We start from the raw sequence: 19,372 nt of genomic DNA, 5'->3' as shown, positions 1-19,372 counted from the left end.
AGCACAGTGAGCAAGGGGTACACGTCTGGATGACCCTAGGAAACTTAGGGTGACTAAACATAAGTCCCTTAAACACTAAAAATAAAAGTCATAGGCCTCCCTCTGCCAGAACGAACACGGCTAAATTACCTGTTCTTTGGGAAGGTACCCACTTGAGAGTCCGCAGCCACACTTTAGCTCATTGTACCTTTCACAGAAGGGAAATATCCATGTGCGTATCAGTCTTTGATACGCCTCAAGGGCAGTCCAGCACCGAATTGCTAGGGCAATTCTCCTGTAAACAAGAGTAGCAACAGCAACCCCAGACATACCTTTCGGCCTAGTCAGGCCTCATCAATGAGGTGGAGCTGTGCCTCTCTGAGCACAGTGACCAGGGGATCCACGTCCGCTAGCTACGGTAATTTACGGTAAATTACCCTGGGTAATTTACGGTGAAACCTTAAGTTCCTGAAAATTCACAAAAGGTCTGGGAGTCCCGCTACCGAGAATGAACACGGCCAAATCACCTATTCTATGGGAAGGTGCCCTCTCGTGAGGGTCTACAACCAAGTTTCCCCATAGAACAGGGTATTTGACGCATGTTCGTTGTTAGTAGAAGGGCTCTCACACCCTTGTCTAATTCGTAAAACTTGGGGTTTCACCCTAAGTTACCCAGTGTAATCCAGACGTGGACCTCTTCCTCACTGTGCCTTAGAGAGGCTCAGCTTCATCTCACTGAGGAGGCCCATCAAGGCCGAAACACGTGTCTGGGTGTCACGGCTCGCCACGCAAGAGAAATTATGCGTGGCGGGTGGCTTTGGAACCCTTTATCATTGCTACACAGGTGGCGGTTACCTTGTCGCCTACGGCAACACCGCAAGCATAGGTGAGCTGCCTCTACACTTGGACACTCGCGTTGGGTAAATTCACTAGTTGACATGGTTGCCGGACGCGAGGAACTGCCGCAATGACAAAGTACTTCTGGAAAATCCATAAAGGAATTCCCCTCCTGGTTGTCCAGCACTTCTGCTTTAAGTTGTCCTCACAACTTTCGTCCTGCTCGGCTCTCTCCGAAACGCTTCCTGGAACTTTGTTCTTCGTTGGCAATTGAATTCCTATTCAAGACTTACCATCTACTCTGTTGCCATTTCTTCACTTGGATACTATCTCTGATTGTACCAGCGGATTTTCTGACTTGATAGATGCCATCTGCTCTTCAGTTATGCAGTAAATCAACCCAGTTTTCTCCGCGGACGCCCTCCCCTTTGAACTGACCTTGGACTGAAAACTGAATTGCTTTGGACTCCTTTGGCTTTGGGTTCCTGACTCAAGAAATACCATCTACTCTTCAGTCAATTATGTGGCAAATTAACATGGTTTGCTCCAAGGACGCCCTCCCCTTTGAACTGACCTGAGACCGAAAACTGGATCGCTTTGGAGTTTGGAGTATTGATTTTGATGTTTACCTTTTGTTTTGTTTTTTCCTCGAATTTCGGCAGAATTCCAAAAAATATTGAAGGAGCACGCCCCAGGATAAAATGCTTTGCAGTATTCTGGAGCCTGCTGTAGAGGTGCTAGAGCATCCTTGTTCCTCCCAGGGTATGTATTTATTAAGCTTCCTCTTTATTTTTTCCTCCACGTGTATAGATAGTTTTGCCTACTGTTATTCATTTGACCAAATTTGGGATTCCGTTCTCTACGATTAGGAGGGCTACAAATAGAGCAACACCAGCTAAGAATAGGATAAAGGTTTTGGTGCCCGCGCTATCAGGTTTGTCCTACTACTACTATTATACCACATTATCCTTACCTCCTTTTAGATACTAAATCTTTTTTCTCCTTCTTTACAGCCTGGAACATACCAAGGCGGTATGAATTGGTCTTTTGCTCTAACCGCAATTTTGTCTGGAACTTGAAACAGATAGAGTGGTGTTTAGAGAAAAAGGTTCCCCTGTATTCAGGAGATGCTGGCTAACGGGGTTTGAGGTAGAGCCGACTTAGATTTTCAACCTCTGATATTTTCGTGTGTATTATTATTCAGTGGTGGGGTTGCTGATGGTACTCTTGTTCAGAGCAGATTTGCCTAGCATTTCAGTGCTGGACTGCCCATGTGGGTGGGACCAGACGGATATGCAAATGGATATTTCTCCTCTGTGAAGGGTGCAGTGAGCTAAAACGTGGTTGTAGACCCTCTTGAATGGGAGAAATCCCATAGAACAGGGAATTTGACCCATGTTGGTTCTCACTAGAGTGGCTCCCACACCCTTGTTTAATGGAATATCCTGCAGTTGTTGACAGATGTGGTTACCATTTCCAGAAGCCTACTTATTCTCTCCCTTACTCTATCTTCTCGATTGTTAGTTGTTAGATACAGTGGTTTCTAGTAATTTGCAAGTCGTGGACCTCAGCATTCTCTATTCACATCCAGCGTTTTAAATCTATCGATATACAATTAAAGGGCTCTTTTTAATATTGGTATGGAAGGTAGGACAGGCCAGCATGTTTCCAGGAAACTGCCATATTTATTGCCAGAAACAGAATTAGTGATGTTTTTACTGCAGTGTCGAATTCCGAGTTGAACCTTGAAGTGGAGGACTTAATTTCAGCACTCGACTTCAATGCCAAAAATTGGTGAGATTACGACAGCAGAAATACCACTTACTGTAATTCAATCCAAATCCCCATAGATTCCTATGGACTCCAGAAATGTGAATTTACAGCACCTTGACAATACTCATAATCCCCTGGTAAATACACGGGACTGATTGGTGGCCACAGTCATCGATTTTGACAGTAATTCAGCACATTTACATCCAGGGGTGTTGCTACATCTGGAAAAGATCCGGGGCTACACTAATGTTGGGACTGTCAGGACCCTGGGCTAGCAGGCCTTTTGGTTGTACACCCTGAGCTTTTACCTGGGGCTACAACCAAGAGACCCGGGGCTATAGCCCCCTTACACCCCTACCCAGTGGTCGAAGTGGGCGGGAGCGGTTGGGAGCGGTGCTCCTATACTTTAATTAAGTTTTACTGTTCCTGTACTTTTATTTTAAAAAGAAACAGTTCCGGAATGGTTTCGTTTTAAAACGTGCTCTTTCAATCCACTGCACTGAACGTTTCCATAAACAGCAGGTGCATATGTTTGGTGGTTTGTATTGTGTGTGGGAGGGGGCCTGGTGATGGGGTCTGTGGGAAGCTGGGCAGGCCAGTAGGGAACAAAGTTCCACTACTTCTTTTCGAACACTTCGACCACTGCCCCTACCCCTCTACCCCCCAGCAACGGCTCTGTTTACGTCCAAATTACTGCCAAACCCGTAACAAGGCCCATAGTTTCTTGGTGTGTCCTCATACACTTCGTTTGTGGCAAAATGATTTATTTGATCACCTTATAGTCCCTATTCAGATCAGATCATACAATTGTAGGGTATGACGTTCATTCATTGACAGTGTTTTTTTCGAAGGGGTTTTTGTCGAAATTATTTGTTCGAAAAAAACTCAATGAAAAATATAGGGGGTTGTGGGTAAGGGTATATAAGTGGTGGGAGGGGGTATGAAATAGTGTAAAATTAATAGGGGACAGAGAGTTTGGAGAGGATGGGGCTGTGAGAACTGCCCCAAAAATATCAAATAAAATTTTCGAGAGAAAAATCGGCAAAAATCCCATCGGAAAAAACACTGTTGATGAATGAACATAGAACCAATAGTAGAGATCCTCCGTGTGGTATACTCATTACGGCTAGCGCATGAAAGGGGCACAGTTATATTGTAATGAGCTGTCACAGTGCCAAGAGAAATACTGAAGACTGTAATGGATACATACATTGCATGAGCTATTCACACATAATGATAATGATTTGTTATTTATATAGTGCCTTAAGCAAAAGCTCTTTACAGAGAAAATATTTACATATATTTATCATCCCAACCGAAATCAGTAGTCATTTATCGACCTCGGAAAACTGAGTTGGCCTTTGCCGCAATTCGAATCTGCGACCTGCAGATCACACATAGATCGCAGCAGCGAGTGCTCAACCCGCTGAGCTGTCTTACTGGCTATATCATATAATACATAGGGAGGGAAAATACAAATGGTACAGCTGCCTTATACGTACCTCAACTCTCTGCCACGAGTTTCTCAGATATATCTTCTTGGATTGGTGTAGAATTCCAAATGTTGCTAGCGCATGGCCCTGGACAGGTTCTTTATGCGTGTAGCTGGACAAGGAAAGGGGACACGTACAAGATTTAGAAAGGACATGTTCATGAACTTTCGGTGAACACTGAACACTGCAGCTTATGAAGTATATTCCAGAATGAAACCCTACATGAGCTTATAATGAATACATGAGACCCCCTCCCTCCACCAACCCCTCCACAATTCTCCGCTCCCTTCCCCCGAAGAACCGCCATGTGTCCCCACAAGCATTGCGGGGCATGAAAGGAGGAAACCTTGGTTTATGCTGAAACTACTAGTGTTTACTCGGGGTAGTCGCCGAGCCGAGTTAATGTATGAATGCACAACTATATGGTGTGTTCAAAATCTCATAACATGTATTAAACATGCTTTAAAAAGGCAAAAAAGCAATTAATGCAACAGAATGAAGCAAAATAAATGCATTCTTAAACTCTCCATAAATACTTCAGAACAGAAGGTTTTGTGAGCTTCAATTAGTACAGCGGACAGAAGTATTCTTTCAGCTCACAATAAATATACTTTATAACTGGACAATGGTTGGGCTCTCAATGAAGCCTGTAGTTACTTCATAACTGGAATATTGATAAACTCACAATGAATAACTCTTTCGATAGAAAAACACAGGTAACAGTTATTAGACTTACGGGTTAGTCCAAGCATTCTTTTTCCTCATGTAATTGAATGTTTTTTGGTCGTCCTATGGTACATACGTTTTCGAGTTTTCATGTGTTTATGTGAGCGCCCTGATGCCTGCGGGCTCCAGTGCGATACAAGCAAATAAATAAATAAATACATATTGCTGGATTGAAGTGTTCATAAGGTTGCAATGAACATTGTGGAAAGTGAACACACACAACCGTAAACATCATCAAAGAACGTTGCACCTGCTACTTTCTCTTATCTCTCTGCCTTCTTGAACTGGACTTCTCTAGAGGCATCTTTGCTCCCTGCTATAAAATAGCAGCGGTCATTTCTATACTGAATACCCCCCCACCGTTGACACGAAAAAATCCCTATTTCTGTAGACATGTCTCTCTCCTGCCCCACCGACACAATACTCAAACAAGTTGTCATTAACTTCCTCGTCAATTACCTCAAGGCTGACGCCCTCTACAATCTCCTCCAATAAGTAACCCTCCACTGAAACGGCTCTAAAGCCATGCACCCAACTATCTGAGTACGCCTTCGATACTGTCATCACTCCCTCCTATAAAACCTCTTCTCCCATGGCTTTAAAGACTCAGCTCTTGCCTGGGTGGCTTCCTGCCTCTCCGAGGTCTCCTTCTCCTCTCATGGACCCCCAACACCTCCTTCACCACTCCCGTCCCAGTGTGCCGCTCTCCACCACGGCCATCAGCCCACTCCTCTTCACTCTCTGCAACTCCCCTCTTATCCTTTGGCTTTCAATACCACCTGTTCCAGGTGACACACAGCATGTTTTCTCTTGTCCCTTCTTCACCCTGCCATCTGGGTGTGCATCACTGGCTGCTGTCTCACAGCTATCAATCACTGGATGCAACTTCGCTCCTTCATCTTTTTCCCTGCTTCAAATATTGACCCCACCCATGACCTCCTCACTCCCACACCCAAGGCTTGCAACCTAGGGATCCTCTTTGACATCGCCCACAGATACCAACTATTTATTCCAGCCATCACCACTGCAGTTAATACTGTATCCAACTGCCACGAGAGCAAAGCCTTCCCCACTGGAGAGAACATTTAACAGAGACCCTTCATGAATGCACATTACATTTTGAGAGCAAAGAGATGGATTCTGTAGGGTTTTAACAAATATGCAGAGTGCAGAAAAGGGGACTTATATTGAAGCATGGGACACACCCTGCTTCATTAAATGCAGCAGCTAGGGTATTAGATATGAGTATTTTAAACAGTAGTATGGCTCTCTCCTTACACGAGAAGCAAGATCGTTTTTGCTTGCCTTTGTAGGTTTTACACTCGAACCAGTCCTAGCTGAATGCAGAACTGCACTCCTCTGGCCTCAGCAGGCTCAGGAGCCGCACTTACAGGCTCAAGGACGCACAATCATGTTTCTTGCCATACTCATTGTTTCAGTGTAGATGAGCCGGGATAGCTTCGAGCTGTTGGTCTCCCTACGAGAGACAAAAATGCCAACACCAGGCCGTTGAAATCGCTATGCATGTTCCCTATTGCATTTTTATCAGCAGTCTTCGCATAAGTGGATCGGGAGAATTGGAGGAAAAGCATAGGCAAATATCCCATACCAGGGATTAATAACTGCTTCCCTCTCCTGCAGACTCCCATTGCAGCAATCTGCTTGCAAAGAATGTGCATTTCCGGTTTTGAGCCGTTGAAAACCAGGCTATGTGATGTTTCCTCATCGCTGGAAAATCTTTCCCAGCTGCTTATTCGACTCCCATTCGTGGCAAGAAGTCAGGTCTTGGTTGAGTGTGTCCACCAACATGTTGTTCAACCACTGGTAGATGTTGAGATATGCAACACAAGCTTATGATTAGCCACTTTCCAGTGAACCTGCCTCCCCTAGTTTTCGAATGTGAAATATTGTGTGTGTTTGCCTGTGCTTTGGAGGTTCGGTAGAAAAGAGCAACAAACTCATCGGGTTGCTCTGAACTCTAAAAAAGCCAACAGCCTTTCCAATGCAGGCAATCCCAGTGTGTGGCCCAAGCCTCCAAAGAGTGTAGGGGAGGATTGGTCCAAGAGACCCCCCTCGCCTGCGTTTTCTCCCCAGGTGAGGGCAATGGCTCATTGGGCGTCCCCTCATGCCACCCGGGCCCAGGTGGTGGAGGGTTCACCCGCTGGAGACATTGCCCACACGTATTGATTGCCCAACACATATTGACTGCCCACATGTATTAAAATTTAGCTAGGCCCAGAAACCATTTTACTTGGTAAAGATGGTGTGAGCTTGGCGCACTGTAGCGCGGCCCCCACCCTTGGAGAGTCTCAGTCATCCCTGTCGCCGCAGCACCCTGGCAGATCCGCTGCGAGCACGTTCCCACGAACAAGACGGACATGAGCTAGCATAATACACTAACATTGTATCAGTCCACCTCCCGCAGTGTATCATCGCTCCCAGCATGACCCGGCCAGCAGGCCTGGGAAATGAAAAGAACAGTAAAACGGTCATCAGATGGCAGACAGTCTTTATATATTAATGTCAAGACCACTCGCAAAGTATGCTTTCTTCCACAAAAACCCTTTATATTACAAAAGCCTGTAAAATGTATAAACCTAAGAAAGCATGCTTCCATGATATAAGCGATGGCGAGCCCACACCATTGCAGTTAGGTGCTAAAAACAAAGGAACGCACCAGGGATCTATTTGTCACGTGTATCACTGGGAAACTTACACTCTATGGGCTTGCGCCATAACTGAACTAATGCTGCTAGAGGACACGAGAAGATGAATGTAACCATACAGAGGGCTTATGTGAAGGATGCACGAGAAGGCGTTTGTCATGTGTGCATGTCTAGGCCACACAGGTGCCACCACCGTCACGAACAGTGGCGGGTTATTTTCTGTGTACTCCACCAATTCCAATTCTACCTCACTTACTGCAAATATATATATGCATATAACCAAGTACTGTAGTTGTTAAAACATAATGTATGAATAAGGTGCTCAGACTGGATATAATCGAAACGCATCCAGCAAAGTTTAAATGCATATTTTGTATTGAGTTGAATAAGTATTATAGAGTGTTCAAATGTTTGTGATGTCTTTACCTAAAATCGGCAACACACGAGGGAGATACCTTTGTGAAATACGGGCAAGGCCATTCCCCCTCCCACCCTGCGAAGACTGCCAAGGCATGAGAACAAAGACCGCGCCGCACTGCTTTACCTCCCCCAACCAGACTGGAGCCGCTTCAAAGAGTTGTAATCCCCTCTGTAGCACCCAAGGCCGCGGCCCGCCACCTGCATTATTTACAGCTCAGCAGTAAACCTCTGCCTGAACACATGCGCCCCCTTGTAAACCCCACAACCTACTGGACCATCTCAGACTTATGGCCCTGTGCAATCAGGACACCCAACACGTTGACAACACACAGAGGAACATCCATAACAACTTCTAACAAGGCAGAAAGACTTGTACCGCCCGTCCCAGGCTCTGAAGCTTAGCCCCTCGACCTATGGCCCCGGTCAACAGGACACTGGTAACCATGCCCTGACGTACTACCTCCAGACCCCTCACAAGGTACATTCCTCCTGTGTTGCATTAACCTGTAAAATAACCTATTGGAAGATTTACTAAAGAGAATAACACTGTAATGACTGAATGACTGCGGTGTGCATGGCCAAGGGCAAATAAGTCAGGAAAGGCATTCATCTCTGCCACAGGCCGCATTGGCACACCAACACCGCCCGGATGAACTCAAGCTGACCTGCCAGGCCCAGCCCAACCCACGAGGCTGACCAGTGACGTCTTCCAGCCAAGACCAACCACGCCACAGCAGCACCTATAGTTAGTCGTCGCCACCCAATCCCATTAAACTTGTGCCCCCTATAGTGTGTAGGTTCTTATGACGTTTTTTGTAAATATATACGCCTGTCTTTGCTATTGTCAGACAGAGTGCTCTCGGAGGTTGCAGAGTTCTTTGCATGCCCTATTCTGATTGATAAACTCCCATTTACTCTCACCCGCTCTCTGTCTTGGCCTTATTCCCATCCTGGGAGAGTCCTTCATTGTCTCTCATTGCGGGGAGGATAGTGCTGGTTGGGGACGCTTGCCTTCAGTGGTGACCCCGAAAGCGTGATTTTTTATTATTATTTCCCGATCCAACATTACCGTCCCCTTTTGGCACGAGAATCTCCGGTCGAAAAGGGATACGCAGGGTGAGCCGGCTCCGGGAGGCTGCCCGCCAACGGCGACCGGTACACTAAGAAGTGCGCACTCAATAGAGAGAGGGTACGGGATCCTGGTTGAAAAATCCCCTTTGAGTACCGCTCGCCGGAGCCGGGGCTGACTGTTGAGCTGACGGCAACACTGCCTGGACTGACCCAGTTTCGGAGACTATCGGTTCAAGACGGGCACGTGAGTACTGAGTGCGAGCGATTGTAAGGGGAGCGGGGAGAGAAGTGTAGGACAGGTAACGAAGAGGGGGTACGCAGATCTACTAAAGATCATCTTAAACTTTCTTTGCTTTTTCTTTGCATATGGCCATTAGGATTACGAGGTGAATAAGAGATAAAAGTGACGGGAACCTAGCTCCGAAAGGGGGTGGAAGGCGGCGCCGCATAGTGCTATCTTGACTAGTACTGGGAATATATGAAGAAGTGGAATATGAAATAAAAGTGTTCAGCAAAAGGGGGCACTGAGAATATATTAGTGATCGCTATTACTTCTTTCTTTTCTTTTCTTTAAGGGTAGGGGGAGAATAAAAGTGAGATTAACACAAACTTAGGGAAGAAAAAAAATAAGAGAAAAAGAGTCCTACTGGAAGGGGGGAGAACAGGATAACATATATATATATATACATGCGCATCCATAGATTCAAATAAGACGGACAGGGACAGCCGGCTAGGGAGGAAAGGGAGGGCAGCTTGAATGGTGAATTGAGTGGTACCAAGAGGTGTGTGCACCTCGTATGTGTCAAAAGACAATTTGATGTTGGGAATGTGTAAAGCGACTATAAATGTATAATAGTTAAATGGTCATGGTAAGTGTGACCGGATAAAACTTTTTTTTTTAAGACAACGTTGATACAGTGAAGTGAGTGGGTACCTTTTGATTTCTGGATTGAAATTGTCAAAATAAATGATGGGTTGCTCTTGTATGTGCCCCCCAAAGAGAACACAGTAGAAACTGTGTACAGTCAGTTTTGTATTGTACAGTCAAGGGGGGGGGGGAGCCTAAACGAGCCTAACATTGAATGTGAAGTAGAGAAAAAAAAAAAAAAAAAAACAATATTGACATTACATTTACATTGTAGTTGCAGACACACACACAGAGACACACAAGCACTAGGAGGGCACAGAGATGGGGGCTGAAACACCATTATCACATATTTGTAAGAATCTCCCAGGGTACGCAGAACGGAATAAGAAATATCACGACCAATGGGTAACTGAGCTGAAAGGAGAGGGGTTACCCCAGATATGGCCAGAGGGAGGGTCATTTGATAAGAGTGTTCTGGATATGGTGACCACATGCATTTGTTTGAAGTACAAAGGAAAGCAGCTGCAAAATAGGAGAGAAATAGTAGATCTTTGGAGGTTATTTGAAGAGATACCACCGCCCAAAACACCAGCATTAAATACTGATCTCCCATCCACCACAGACAATCCACTACTGATACAGAAAGATGTCAAAGAATTGCCAAGTGTAGTGCCACCAGTAGAGGTAATAAGTTTGTACCCGATATTAAACAAGCCTGTACCCGCAGAAGGACACAGTGACCCCACATATGTGCCTCCCCCGACAACTACCACACCCCACCCGCCTACGGCACCCCCACCATATCAAAGTACGAGAGAGCGAGGCCAGGCGAGTACACAAAGGGGGGACATACAGAAGCTCACAGATGATTTACAGTCAAGACTGTCAATAGCAAAAGACGAGCTCTCAAGGATAAGGGACATGTGTGGGCAAACAGCACTTAATGCACCTAGATCAGGGCGTGCGTCTAGAGCGCCAAGTGAGAATAGAAAACCTGAAGAGGGGTGGAAAAAAGGTGAGATACTGTTCAGAATTGAAGAAGAACCGACACGAATAATTGAAATAGGGACACGAGAGGAAGATACCGACAATGAAGAAAGGCCTATGGGGGACAGAGAGGAATTACTATGTGACATAAGGGACGAATTAGAAGAAAGCGACAGGTTGAGCATGGCAATGGGAGGGGGAAGCGAAGGAGAGGATGGTACGTGTTCGATGAGAACACTGGATGATGAATGGACGGGGCGATTAAGGAACAGAGTGGGGAAAATGGCATCACTGGGAACATCAGCAGCCAAAACAGGTCCGGATGGGACGACGAAAGGAAAGCTACAGCTCCCGTTGATACACAGGGGAGGAGGGAGGCCTAACTATATCCCATGGGCGCAGATGGATAAAGCCAATTTATTAAAGCTATTGCCCCCGTTATCAGGAGGGGCAAGTAAGTGGATATATGCCTTTGAGAAACATACTGCTGGGGTACCCCTAGCTATAGGAGATGTGAAAAGTCTGCTCGTGTCAGCAGTGGGCGATCAGGCTGAGAGAGTATGGGTAAAAGCCGGTTTCCCGGGAGTAACGTTAGACTGTGACCGCCACGATGGGGCCTCCTTTAACACAGTGCGTGCCAGGGTGTGGGATGCCTTACGCGAAACATTCCCAGATACGCCAGACTTACAGTCAGTGATGCAGTGTACAATGAATGACGGGGAGGAGGCTATGGATTACATTTTTCGGGTCCAAGAGATGTGGAGAGCAGAAACGGGCACGCCCTGGTATCAATCGACATCTTTATTTTACTTCATTATAAAAAGAGGGCTCCCAAAGGAAGTGCAGAAGGCGCTCGACAAGATAGCAGGTATCGAAGCAAAGGGATGGCCAGAAATTCAGAGCATAATAGTACACCATTGTAAACGAATTAAGGAGAGGGAGAAGGAGGTGGCGCAGAAAAGATTGGCAGACGAGGCGAAGTTAGTACAGACAAAGTTGGTGAAGGTTGCAGCAGCAGTAGCCGCGCTCCCACACAGCAGAGAGGGAGATGATGAGGAGGAGGGGCTGATAGCACTACAAGGAAGAGTGGCAACTAATTGGGCGGGAACAGGACAGCGGCAGTGGAATGAGCAGGAGCAAGGCGGAGGTCCGCAGTGGCAAGAGTGGACCCCTCGAGGGGGACGAGGTGGGTACAGGGGCCGAAGAGGAGGTGGACCGGGGTACGGGGGAACGGGAGGAAACGGATGGCAGGGTCCTAGAGGTGCACAAGGAAGTTGCTGGAACTGCGGGCGGTGGGGGCATTACTCTAGAGAGTGTAGAAGCAGACCCAACAACGGGTTCCAAGAGGTAGAACAGTATGGCCATCCCCACCCGGGAAGCCCATATGGCCTTCCGATGGGACAACAGCAACTGAGAAACCCAGGCCAGGGTAATGCTGGCCAGCAACAGGGACCCCAGTACAGAGCACAGAACCACCCACAAAACAATGACAGCGTGCAATACACGCCAGGTAACCCTTTCGCGGTACATGTAAAGGGGGCCCTCGCGCCAGCACCTTACAACGGTATGTCAGTGGTTTCCGGAAGTGTATTTAATGAAGGGGGGGCAACGAGACACCCCGCATAGGACAGCCCACAGAGAAAACTTGCGTGTCCAGTCCTATCCACCACCTACAGTGCAGCAGAGGAACCATTGGTAGGGGCGCAGATAGGAGACAAGCAATTCATATTCATGGTTGATTCGGGAGCGGAGAAATCATGTGTCAGAGAGGGCCGATTCCCGTTATCTAACAGGAAGTTACAGACGCAGGGGTTCTCTGGGGCTGTAATTGAAGTTCCTTACACAGAAGCATTGGATGTAACAGTGGGGGGCAAAACTGTAAAGGCACCCTTACTGTACTATGAAAACTCACCAGTAAATTTATTAGGGAGGGACCTCCTGAGTAAACTTAACATGACCATATCATTCACCGAGAGAGGAATAGTGTGTTCTACACCCGGAATATGTCCCTTGCGTGCGATGCTGGTAGTGCACGCCTACATAACCACACAGGAAATACGAGGGCTGCCACAAGATGAGGAGATGTTCATTGAAGGGCTAAAAACCTTGGCCCTCATAATTCCAGAGCTAAGAAGCATGGACTGGAGGATTCCAGCGGAATTCCTCTTCCGCCCCATAGTATGTCCCAACGCAGCACCAGGATCAGTGGTATCATTGGACTTGCACGCTGTACAAGTATCAGCGAAAAGGATCGCTGTGATTGGGTGGACGGAGAAGGATGTGAGTGGCGCACAGTGCTGTGTACAAACGCCAACATCGCCCTACGAGAGGTAACAGATGAGGATCTCTTTTCTGACATAGAAGGGGATGGCGAGATAGTGATGGAAATAGCGATGCCCTGTGACATTTTAATACAAGCCAGGGAGACCCCCGTCCAATTAATGACAGTGGTAGGAGCACCGCCGTCATTTTTTGATGACGACATGAGGTTCGTACCAAACAATTTATGGACAACAGGCCCCCATGATGTAGGGCTGTTGCACGGAGTACAACCTGTGGTAATAAAACTAAAGCAAGGAGCAATTTTACCCCGAGTTAAACAGTATCCATTGTCCCGCGAAGCTGAAGAAGGGATAAAAGAAACAATAAATGCACTGCTAGCACAAGGGATAATAGTGCCTTCAAACTCCCCATGTAACACATGTATTTATCCAATCAAAAAGCAAAAGGAGGGTCTTGGAGGATGATACAGGACTTGCGCCCCCTCAATGATGTAATTCAGAAGGAGTTCCCTCTAGTCCCGAACCCTGCATCGATACTATGCAGCATCCCGAAAGCGGCATCACATTTCACAGTAGTAGACTTGAAAAACGCATTTTTCTCAATACCCCTAGCTGAAGAGAGTAGATACCTTACCGCCTTCACACTGGGGGGGCAAGAGATATGAACACTGCAGATTAGCACAGGGATACTGTGAGAGCCCGAGCATATTCAACCGCATATTGCATGAAGACTTGGGAAACCTGTCAGTTGAGAGTACGATTATTCAGTATGTAGACGTTCTATTAATGTGTGCACAAGATGAAGCAACATGTAGAAAAGATTCAACAACGCTCCTAACTTTACTGGCCAACAAGGGATACAAGGTAGACAAGGAGAAGCTACAGTACTGCCTGACTGAGGTCTTATACCTGGGACAGCTCATATCAAAGGATGGAAAGAGAATAATTCCCGACAGGGTAGAAGCAATAAGATCAGTAGGAGCACCCACAACAGTGAAAGATATGCAGAAATTCCTGGGGATGTGCAACTATTGCCGAGCATGGATATTAAATTATGCAGCATACACGAGGCCCCTCCTACAAGCACTCAAGGAAGCACAACAGGAGAATGAAAAAATACAATGGTCAGAAGAGATGAGCGAATCATTTCAATCATTGAAAGAGCTAATTTCAAGCGCTCCAGTACTAGCAAACCCCGATTATGGACGCGAATTTTACCTATTCTCACACTGCAAGGAAACACTCATGACCGCAGTACTGACACAAAAAACATCCTTAGGACACAAGCCATTGGCTTACTATAGTGGTACCTTAGATGTCGTGATGCAGGGCCATTTCGCGTGCGAGCAATCACTCGCTGCAGCCGCGTTCGCGATTGAAAAAAGTGCCACAATAGTAATGGGTTGCCCTGTGACATTGGACATTGTTTGTGGAACACTCATTATTTGCAATACTTGAGAGATCAAAAAGCACACTGACCACACAGCGGGCGACCGCCTACGAGATTATATTGTCCAGTGCCAATATCCATATAGTGAGATGCAAGACAGTGAACCCCGCCACATTCATCACAGAAGCGTGCACACTCGAAGACATGCAGAACCACGATTGCGCAACTTACACAGGAGAAAGAGGGGAGGACACAGTGGTGTGTGAGAATGCTCTAAGCGAGGGGGAAGTGTACTTTGTGGATGGGTCTGCATCAATCGACGTGGACACGGGAGAAAAACACGTTGGCATGGCAGTAGTGAGGTTAGAAGATGGTGAGTATGAAACACTAGTACAATACCGCCTCCCATCACATTACTCCGCACAGGCAGCAGAGCTGATTGCGCTCATAGAAGCACTGCATGCAGCAAAGGGTTGTGCAGTGACAATATACACAGACTCAGCCTACATGACGACGACAGTACATGGAGGGCTAGCAAGATGGGGGCGTAGGGGATTTAGACGGGCAGACGGAACGCCAGTACAGCATGCAGAATTGTTGAAAGAGCTAATTGAGGCCCTACAAAACCCTACTGCAGTAGCAATAGTAAAGTGCCAAGCACATACATCCAACACAGATGTTGTGTCTTTGGGGAACGCGGCAGCGGACGCTGCCGCCAAGGAGGCTTCCTATTTTCAGAAATATGACACAGGTGAGTACATACTTAAGCACAAAAGAAACGAAGAGCCCCCAGAAGGATACAACATGATGCCCATATCACAAATACTAGAATTGCAGGAAGGAGCTAGTGCAGAGGAAAAATTGATGTGGACAAAACGGGGGTGCAGCAAGTCGGGAACAGACCTGCTGTGGCGGCAAAATAACTCAGGCAAAGTGGTAATGCCAATACAGTTACTAGAAATTGCATTTCAACAGTTACACTTCCCTGCACATAACACCAAACAGCACATCGCAGCAGAAATACAGGAAGAATGGTTCGTGCCCTGTCTACAAGAGCATGTGTCTCGGTTGGCAATGGAATGTACAACATGCCAAATATACAATTCAGGAATGACATTACGTACTCTCCGGGGAACAATTCCTAAACCCATTGGCCCATTCAGAGAGCTGCATATAGATTATGCAGACATGGGGGAAAGGTGTAATGGCGCGCGGTACATGATCGTGGTTGTGTGCCCATTTTCAAGGTGGGTGGAAGCAGGACCCTGTGCGCGACCTGATGCCAAAAGCGCCGCCAAGTTCCTAGTAAGGGAAGTGTTCCCGCGCTGGGGAATTTGTGACGTGATTCGCTCAGACAACGGCAGCCATTTTGTAAATGAGCTTTTCAAGGAAGTCACTACATTATTGGGAATAAAACATAAATTATGTTCAATTTATCATCCTCAAAGTAATGGCGTAGTGGAAAAGATGAACGGACTGTTAAAGGGCAGGTTATCAAAACTGTGCTTTTCATTAAAGAAGAATTGGTTTTACTGTCTACCCCTTGCGCTATTTGAATTGAGAAATCAGCCAAGCAAAGACCACCATTTGTCCCCGCACGAGATCGTGACTGGGAGACGAATGAACACAGCACACTCTCCACTGCGCGAACACTCAGATGCTCACAGAAGCGCTGCGATATTGGGAGATGAGTTCACAGACTATTTAAGGAAATTGACAAGGGCAGCGCGCGTGATATCAAAGCAACTGTCCCCACCCTTCACTAGAGAAGAGGGTAACGTCACAGAGTCCGTCACGGAGCCAGAGCAACAGCTACAGCTGATGCCAGGCGACTCAATTTATGTCAGAAGCTTTGTGCGTCGGTCGAATGCACCACGATTCCATGGCCCATATGAGGTAATATTTTGCACGCCCACGGCAGTGAAGGTGAAGGGCTTGAGGTACTGGGTACACTTGACCGATGTACGGAAGGCATATAGCAATGTACAAGAGGAGGTAGATGAGGAGGCACAGACAACAGCAAACGATGCAACTGAACAGAATGACTGAATATGAACTTGTGTGTGTATATTGGTACTAGATTTGAATGGGAGAATAACTGATAAGGATACTCTCAAAAAAAAAAAAAAGAATGTGTTAAGTTTTCTCTTTTCATCTTGTTGATTTGTATATACTTAATGAAATGACCAATTATGGCCTGTATACACCCTTGTCTGTGAATACCCCTCCCCGCATCCCCACCCGCCTCCATTTCCCGTCAAATATATATATTGGCACTGATGGTGCTAGCAAAACGTTAACATGCATGTACTTAATGCACTTTTATATCTCAAACAGGAGCTTCCATGGCATCTAACGGGCAGCCTGCAACGGATAGAATTAGTAGAATGAGAGAATTAGTACATGAAAGATGCAGATATTCGTATGAGTGTGGATTATCTTTATGCATAACATTGTTTTTTATGCTAATGTTTGGTCTGGTTACATATTGGTTTGTAGCGTTCATCTCTATCGAGATGAACGAGGGGGGAGGGATTAACAGCACTACTGGGCCCAATACAACTACAAGGGCCAATACAAGGGAAGGTGATTTTTTGAGATGGGACGGAACTAAACTTGTATGGGAGTATCATACCACACCATTCAGTACTGTCATCGCACAAAGAAAGAAGTCACAAGGTGGAATGCAGAACAACACAGTGTCTCCACCAGGGGTATCTAATTACAATGCCCACAGTTTAAATGACCGAAACCCGTCTGCCATATCGTGGTTGTATAACACCCCCACCAGCCAGCCTGCCCCCATACTAAACAACTACCTGCCAGATAACGTCAGGAAGGAAGAGGAAAAGCTGCTAGCAATACACGAAATATTATATGATGCATGGGCCAAGGGGGGCGGGAATGAGAAAGGGGGGTCTAGTTTGTCCCTTGCCCAGGGAGTTGGGAAGTACATGAGGAACAAGAACAACAGACGGAAGAGGGAAGCAGGGAGGAGGAAGTATGATGAGTACTATGGGCTAGGTCTAGATAAGATGGAAGACCCACGACACCCCCACCAAACAAATAAGTGGTATGCAGATATGAGTGCCACAGCTAAACAAACAACAAACGAGAGCTGTTATGTTTGCTCCCTCATCCCTCACGCATCAGGTACACCCAAAGTACTGTTACCCAAAGAGTTGCCAATTATAGATGCCCAATGTCTCCTTCATCTCACGTTATGCAGAATTAAGAACACCTTCCAGGCACATGAAGTGACTTTTCAAATGCTGCAGAACGAGAAAACGTGCTACCCAAAACCGGCAGGGGTGGTATGTCTGAAAGAACCATTTTTTGTAATTGAAGGGTCACTTTTTTCTGATAACAAGCGGAAGGATGAAGAAGTAGTGTGCAAAGCGGAAGCACTGAGAGGTGTGGCACCGGAGAAATTGCAGTGGATAGAAGAAACATGTACACCAGTATGGAAGGAACACATTTCAAAACTAACTTGGGTAACTGCCATCGAAAAACCTTTTAAACTACAGAGCGAAACGGACTATGAACTATGTTTTAAAGGAGAAGGGAGAACCTCCATGGGAACAAACAAGAGCTGTAACAAGACCCTCACCATCCCAGATCTAAGAAAAGGGACTGCGGCCCTTATGGACACGTACTGGGTATGCGGCAACCAGGCATACCTACACCTCCCCCCGTCATGGAGTGGCAGCTGCTCAATGGCCACTCTGCACTCAGCCCTAATGGTGATACTCGAAAGCCACATCGATGGGAGCAAAAGGACACAGGAACGCATGCAGCAAAGTGTGGCTCAACCAACTGCAGAGTCACAAATGTATGTCCTGGCTTCCGGAAGCAAGGGAGAGGTGCTGACCCGTAACAGACGCGCATCAAATTATATATCAAAGGCATCATCAGAACTATTGGCTCAGATCCCAGACAAATATCGATTATTCAGCTCAGCAGAAACATTTTTTGCCTCGCTCGTCTCAAGTGTCCAAGCAAGGACAAACGCAAAATGGCTCCAGATAACCCGCTGGGAATTGATTCAGCTGGCAAACGACACTGAAGAAGGGTTCAATATAATAAAAGTGGAACTAAGAGCTTTACGACTGATGACCATGCAAAACAGGTATGTCTTGGACCTGTTGACGGCGATAGACGGCGGTGTTTGCCGAAAAATAGGAAGTGCCTGTTGCACTTTCGTACCTTCCGAAGACGCAGAGAACGGCTCCCTATCCCATGTGATTGAAGCAGTCCACAACCTAGGAGAAAAAATGAAAATGGAAGGTGGAGCAGAAGACAGTACCTGGTTTGATAATATCTTCTCCTGGGTCCCCTCATGGCTTGGAATAACTGTGAAATTTGATACTTGCCTCAGTGGTATAATAATCTTTAAGATCTTTGGACGAATCGAGAAATATTTTGCCACTTTTGGGTTTTCAGTTAAACACAAAAAAATCAAGCCCACAACGTTAATGACTTTAACATGAGAGCATATTTGATGCCAGCTGTGGTGTTCCTCCTTTTAATTTTTTGCCTGTGCCAGGTGGGTCTTCGAGTTTGTGCTAACGCAGTACCAAATGGTTCAATGATGATGGTGACAGTGGGCAACTCACAAGGTACAATGAAAACGATGCAAGAAGCACAAGTACAAACAGGGATAGATAACACACCCAGGTACCAACTGGTGCCTATATACCACGATAAGGATATTGTAGATAAGTTATGGCACACCACCATCAAAGAGCCCCGTATACTAGAATGGTACGAGGAAGTTTGGGTAGATTTAGAAGGAGACGGTGGATGCATATACCTAACGTGTACTCCAGATGAATACGCCAGGAGAGGTGAGAGCTTAAGGGGGGTGTGCAGAGCATGGA

At 46.4% G+C, this 19,372-nt stretch overlaps 1 protein-coding gene across 2 annotated transcripts in view; it reads right to left on the bottom strand.

Moving 5' to 3' along the window:
* LOC138447740 (complement C3-like) overlaps positions 1–19,372 on the bottom strand; it is a 2,843,165-nt gene that overhangs the window by 2,517,057 nt on the left and 306,736 nt on the right. For both annotated transcript variants that reach the window (XM_069604045.1, XM_069604046.1), the window contains exon 8: positions 4,092–4,194. In XM_069604045.1, the coding sequence (XP_069460146.1) occupies positions 4,092–4,194 (103 nt within the window). The remainder of the gene's footprint in view (positions 1–4,091; positions 4,195–19,372) is intronic.

The sequence above is a fragment of the Ambystoma mexicanum genome, chromosome 3q (genome assembly GCF_040938575.1).
Source record: "Ambystoma mexicanum isolate Mex_15411 chromosome 3q, UKY_AmexF1_1, whole genome shotgun sequence".
NCBI lineage: Eukaryota > Metazoa > Chordata > Amphibia > Caudata > Ambystomatidae > Ambystoma > Ambystoma mexicanum.
This window is presented reverse-complemented; position numbering and strand designations above follow the sequence as displayed.